This window comes from Octodon degus, unplaced genomic scaffold, assembly GCF_000260255.1.
Source record: "Octodon degus isolate 3935 unplaced genomic scaffold, OctDeg1.0 scaffold00540, whole genome shotgun sequence".
Taxonomy (NCBI): Eukaryota; Metazoa; Chordata; class Mammalia; order Rodentia; family Octodontidae; genus Octodon; species Octodon degus.
The window spans coordinates 91,330-98,182 of NW_004525116.1; the positions used below are offsets into that span (position 1 = coordinate 91,330).

At 34.3% G+C, this 6,853-nt stretch overlaps 1 protein-coding gene across 1 annotated transcript; it reads left to right on the forward strand.

Annotated features, from left to right (window-relative positions):
* The first annotated feature begins 3,276 nt into the window (after positions 1 to 3,276).
* Positions 3,277 to 4,218, forward strand: LOC101571358 (olfactory receptor 10R2-like). The gene has a single exon (XM_004648683.1). It carries the CDS (start codon positions 3,277 to 3,279, stop codon positions 4,216 to 4,218), a length of 942 nt encoding a protein of 313 aa, XP_004648740.1.
* The last annotated feature ends 2,635 nt before the right edge of the window (positions 4,219 to 6,853 follow it).

Sequence of the window (6,853 nt, forward strand, 5' to 3'; positions counted from 1 at the left end):
TGAATCTGACAAATTCTAGAGATCATGGAATATAAGCTGATACTTCACTATGGCTATAAATGTTGCTCAAAGTTATCATTCAGTGTACTTAGATGCAAGGAAAAGAGACACACATTCCATCTCGTAAGGTGAGACTTGAAGTTTGGCTACCCTTAATTTATGGAGTTCTGGAAGATAAAGTCTGTGTCGAGTCTTGTCAGCAAAGTGTTTTCTGAGTATCTGCCCATTTTCTAAATATCTAATATATTCAAAGGTAAAGAAGCCACCAAAACTACTTTATTTAGTCATTTAGGCTTTTCATCTATTTTCCCATCCCTGTTTCATCTCTGACATAACTCACACAGGAAACAGTTCACACATGCCTCTCATTGAACTAGCCATGAGTGTCTACAATATGCTCCGTCTTTTAGCCCAAGAATCTGTCGTCACTGTCAACAACATCAACATACAATCTGAACTAAGGAGCAGGATAGGGGACTACTAAATACATACCTATGAACTATCACATTTTTCTCCATAACTCTACTTTCCATACTTATTGATTAAATATTTACCCAACTTACACTGTATTTCAGAAACAAACATTTGTCCTTTGTACTTTAGAGATTTATGCAACCTCTGCCATTATATATTCTGCCTTCTAACTATTATATCTTTACTACTCTCTTCTAACTTTCAGAAGTGGAAGTGTGGTATAGCTTCGCTTAGGATTTCATCTAACCTCAGAATGAAAGTCCAGAGATATTTGGTAGGGAAGCCTAAATAATGCAATTTCATTGATGTCTGTCTTATCCAGTGGTGCCCAGGGAAGCTCCACTGTCTAATGAGAGCTCAGAGAATTTCTAAGAGGAAGACAATTAATCCTGATGGTGATTAGAAAAGAATTTCTCTTTGGTCAGCTAATTTATATATGGAATCATCATAGTTATCCTTGCTAATTAGAAATGTTACGGACAAATACTAAGCACAGGATGGTAATTAGTTCTCTAGGTAGATGAAGAGCTCAATTATCAGCCCTAACATTGAGGTCATAACTGTGGTTAAAAAAAGAAAGACCACTGATGAAAGTCACTGAGGCAATATCCTGTCTGTCCATGGAGAAAAGGCTTCTGCTGGAGAAAAAGTTTTCTTATGCTGTTTTAAAATGTTCATGAAAGGTGAGCTAGCCCCCTGCCACACTGTAATCAGCAAGCAAGGTTCACTTAGGAACCCTCACAGAAATTTCCAGGAAGTGCCTTAGAATGAAAAAACCTGTTTGCCACAGGACACTGGAACTTTGATTTGAAGGAATACGACATTATTATTTCTGTTTAGAGACTTTGTTTTCTAGTATGTAGAGTAGTGGTAGTTGACTAATTTATTTGCTTGTCAAATTAAACACTGTTGAATTTTCCCATGTGATAGCTATCTGCTTACTGCTAGTTATGAGTAAGGGAATGGAGGCAGGGAAGGTGAAAAGGCAGAAAATGTGTCTCAGAAAGAACACTAGTGGAGACTTTGCATAGTCAGAGGAATACCGTATGTTGTTTATTTATAAATTACATTATAAGATAATTAAAAGATATCTAGAAATGGAAGTTAAGTTCTTTGTTTAGGTCAAATTTTAGAGTTTTATACAATTTTTGTCTAAGTAGAAAAGTGAATGATAACAATTACTTGGACTGTAATCTACCATACAACGTGAACTTTCTGCTTCAAACTTTTAGGATGAAAAAATCTTTCAAGCAAGTTATACTTCATAGAATCAAAAATAAACATTAATAATGACAAAGCAAATATAATTCTATTGATCTCAGTAGAAACCCAGATAAAGTGATATACATGATTGTGAAACTATAGGGAGGATTTCATGAGTATGGCTTATTAAATTAAAAATTGTAAGCAAACCTCAAAATTGAAAGAAAAAACATGAAACATGGGATATTTCCAAATGTTGGAAGTAGTACAAGAAATGACATGACTGGTCAGAATTTTTAAATTCTAAAATGTTTCTGAATCCATATATGTAGAGGAATCAAAACTACTTCCATATTAAGTGAAAAATTTGGGAAAATTATTCAGGACCTAGAACATTTTATTGACAATTGAGGTTTACTTAGTTTTGTTTTTAAGGATTGAATTGGGACTGTAGAAAAGCAACTTTGCTGTTATTAGGGAGGATGATTCAGAATGAGAAAAGCTAATCTAGAGAGTTATTTGTATAATACAGGGAAGAGTTCATTTATTACATAAAACAAGAAAAAAAAAGAGATATTCTAAAGATATTTCAGATAAAAAATGTATGGGGAGGATGAGACAATGGTGAGTTTAAACATGACTTAGGTATCTACAGTTTTTGTAAGAGAATTATGAAACTTTTTGAGTATAGAAACCAGGTGAATTATGAGTTGAGTGTGAGAAGTGGATAAAATTTTCCCATTAAAATATATGAAATCTAGCAGCTATAACTGTATCAGAGACCTTAGTGTAGGTATAGGATCTGAGCCTCCCTATTCATGCATTCACAGACAGATCCTGAGAGTGACAGTTTGTTTGCCCCCTCAGTCAGGGATACCAAAGGTAAAGCACGTAACAAAATAGGGCAACTGATGACTACTGATGACACACTAAATTATTCTAGCTGTATGTTTTCTGTAAAGAGAAATCCATTTAACATCTGATAAAAGTTTGCGGAGGAATCATAAAGCTACTTCTAAAACAATAATAATAGTTTTAAAGTTTGATTTTAATAGGTAACTTCATGAAAATTGGGTAGACAATTAGTTGTGGAAGGGGATCATTGTTTTCTAAGGACAAAAAATGTAAAGACAGATTAAGAAGTGTTTTTTTAGATGAGCAATTTGTAGGAAGGATATGTGTATAGGAGGGAATCCTCAGATGTGGATGCTCTTACATATATAAGCAGTCAGAATAAAATGTCAAAATAGTAATTAACATAGATATAGGATTCTTGAGGATTAGAACTCTGGAAAAATCAAGTGGGGATCATGTATAAAAATAATAGATTTATTTGAGCCAAGAGTGGTGTTTTTTCACATCAACAATTGTCCCCACATTCACACTAAAATCAGAGACAGAAAAATAGCAGCATGGTTATATACCTATTTGGAATAATTTCTGCTTAATTAACAGTCCTTTATTTCTCTTCCATTTCATTTTTTTGCTTTTTTTAAACAAGGCTGACATAACTAATTTCTGAGAGTAAAATTCCAGTTCCTTACTTTCAAAGCCTCAGGACCTGATCACATTGGGTTTATTCCATGGGATCAAATCTTCATGGCCAATTCCTCCTTTGTCACTGAGTTCCTACTGCTGGGTTTTTCCAGCCTTGGGGAATTGCAGCTTGTCCTCTTTGTGGCCTTTCTCAGCCTCTATCTGATCATCTTAAGTGGAAATATCACCATCATCTCAGTCATTCACTTGGATCGGAGCCTCCACACACCCATGTACTTCTTTTTAGGTGTTCTCTCCACTTCTGAGATCTTCTACACTATTGTGATTCTGCCCAAGATGCTCATTAACCTGCTCTCTGTACTGAGGACACTCTCCTTCATGAGTTGTGCCACTCAAATGTTCTTCTTCCTTGGATTTGCTGTCACCAATTGCCTGCTTCTGGGAGTCATGGGTTACGATCGTTATGCTGCCATTTGTCAGCCTTTGCATTATCCCATTCTCATGAGTTGGAGAGTGTGTGGACAGCTGGCAGCAACATGTGTTGTTAGTGGCTTTCTAATATCTTTGGTGGGAACAACTTTAGTCTTCAGCCTTCCTTTCTGTGGTTCCAACAAAGTCAATCACTACTTTTGTGATATCTCACCTGTCATCCGTCTTGCCTGTGCTGAAACCTACATCAATGAACTGGTCATCTTCATCTGTGGGGTTCTTGTGCTTGTTGTCCCCTTGCTCTTCATTTGCATATCTTATGGCTTCATTGTTCACACCATCATGAAGATCCCATCAGCTGAAGGCAAGCGAAAAGCCTTCTCCACTTGTGCTTCTCATCTCATTGTGGTCATTGTCCATTATGGTTGTGCATCCTTTGTCTACCTGCGACCTTCAGCCAAATATACAACAGGCAAAGACAGGCTGGTGACAGTGACCTATACCATCATCACCCCACTGTTAAACCCCATGGTATACAGCCTCAGGAACAAAGATGTACAGCTGGCCATTCGGAAAGTGATTGGCAAGACTGGGTTTTCTTCTAAGACTTTATAATTAGAACATTTTTCAGATGATTTATACATTTAAACTAATTGTGTATAAGATTATTTAAATTATGAGAGTGTGTCATCTATCTGTGTGTGACCTTGGGTGAGTTGTTTGAAATTTTAGAACTGATGTTTTCGCTATGAGCCCGATCTATGCAGTGAGACCCTGTACACCATGACCTTAATGCAAAAACAAACAAACAAACAAACAAAAAAAGTCCACCCTGATTCAAACAATCAAATATATAGATTTGGTATTTGGTTAATCTATTATTCTCTTCTGTATCTAAATTTTAATTTATGGAAAATAGGAATAGTAAAATACACCTTCTTTTACTTCACAGGAGTTTTGTTTGTATGTAATAGATAACATACATTTGTAAAACATGAAACTACATTGAGTAAGTTCTATTCATTTTTGCTAGGACTGTGTTTCATGCAGAATCTCAAAGAAAATCCTTAGGATACCTTTACTTCTTTGAGTCATTTGTTAAGTAACATAGAAAGTGTGTTGTATAAATGAATGGAAAAGAAGGTTCAAGCCTCCTGTCTCATCTTGGCTGAAAATATGGGCTTCCACTCTGAATTTATTAAGAAGGAATTACCTACCTTCAAATTTATCTTCAGATTACATAACATTTAAAGGAGAAGGGGCTTAGGGATCAACTGCTCCTACCTTTCACTAGTGTGGAAATTCCTTCACTGATATGTCTGAGGGAAACCAGCTTTATCTGAGTGAACATTAATAATTCCACAAAATGTATATTTCAGATCTATTCAGCTTCTATTATTGCACTTTGTTTCAGCTCATGTCTTCGTGTGGGATTTTCACAGATTCTGTCTCATGCCATGTGGTGAATTCAGGTTCATAGATCTTTGAGACAACTATGATGACGAAACCTGAATTTATTTTAGTTCTCTATCCTGGTCTTCACACACCTCACTTGAAATTGGGTGCAGTACTCTAGATTGGCTACTCCATTTCACCAGTACACTTTTTAAAGGATCATAAATAAATCTTATGTTAATATTTTATGGGTTATTTCCTCTTTGAGTGTGTAGTGTAACTGTATTTCCCTTGTTATTCTTAGACTTTCAAATTAAAATGCAAAGAATCATAAATAATGTTTTTAGGTTATAAACATACCATGTCTATTTGCAATTTAGTTTCTTTTTCTTCAGTTCTTAGATGAGAGAATTTCATTTATTGTCTATTAAATAATTGAGACATTCCTGTCACTACAACTTTTCTAAATTCATGGTTGGTCACTTTAATTATTTTGTCTTGTCTTTTTTTCCCCACATAAATGCAATACTCATTTATTAACAACATAGTTTTATGAAATACTGTGTTATTATAATAGATAATATCTTGCTGGTATTCCAATAACTCCTAATACTTATTTTATTTTTGTTAGGTGTTAATGAGCCAACCTGATTGATATAGCTCTATTGTTATAATTAAATTTTATTATTGGTTTATTCAGAATTTTGCCTAATGAAAAACTTTCCAAAGTATGGTATACATATTGTCTTGATTTTTATCAGATTAATTTAGTTAAACATTTCTACTTATCTTACATCATTATTTATTTTACATATAGATGAGTTGTCTTGATCTCATAGTAATGAATCATGTTGCTGAATTTAGATGTATGGATTTGTTTACTATATTTTCAGTAATATTGACTTGTGAATTTTATTTTGAAGTGTATTTTAAATGTTAAGTAGAAAATTTGAGGATTTAATGCAGTATGATTGAAAAAATATAGTAAATGTTTAACTTGAAAAATTATTACATGACACACATTGTCATTAATTCCCTTCAAAATCCTCCGGCTTCCTTCAAATATCATCCTATCATTATTGCCATTTTCGGGAGCAGTTTTGGAACTCTTTTTATGTCTTTAGTTTTGTTTTCACTTCAGTTTTGATGTCTTGAATTAATTTAAAACATATTTTTGTAGTCTTTTTTGCTTTGAGGAAAATCCATAGGTCACACAGTGAAGAAAGTGGACACGGATACAGCATAACATTTTCATGAGACTGACATTGAGCTGCAGGGTGCTCAGCAGCAGTGTTCACCTCATTTTTGATCATGCTTCATAAAACCATTCATCAACAACTGGAAATATTTTAGAAAGTCGCAAGAAAATGGAATAAGTGTGTCTGAGCTGAATGGAAATTTTTTTAAAACGGATTTATAGTAATGTAGAGTATCTTTTACTGCAATATTTAAAATTTAAATCTACATTATATATTTTATCACACATACTTTAGTATTCTGTTTTGTTGGATATTCATTGTATTTATGGCAATATTAATTTATGAATTTGTTATGGAGTCATCTTTGTAAGTAGTAAACAGAACTTTTGCAGATTTGCTAAACATTTAATCTACCCTTAAGTACACTATGGTGATAGTGTACAATGAAAAACAACAACAGATTTTCATCTTCTGGTTCCAGGCACTTGGTCACTATGGATTACAGTGCAGTTATGGCCAAGTCCAAGAACCACACCGTGCACAACCAGTCCTCAAAATGGCATAGAAATGGCATCAAGAAACCTCGGTCACAAAGATATGAATCTCTGAAGGGGGTAGGTCCCAGGTTCCTTAGGAACATGAATTTTTTCAAGAAG

Bases quoted from the DNA above. Each gene is read 5' to 3' on its own strand.
- LOC101571358 (XM_004648683.1), top strand. From the start codon at position 3,277: ATGGCCAATTCCTCCTTTGTCACTGAGTTCCTACTGCTGGGTTTTTCC.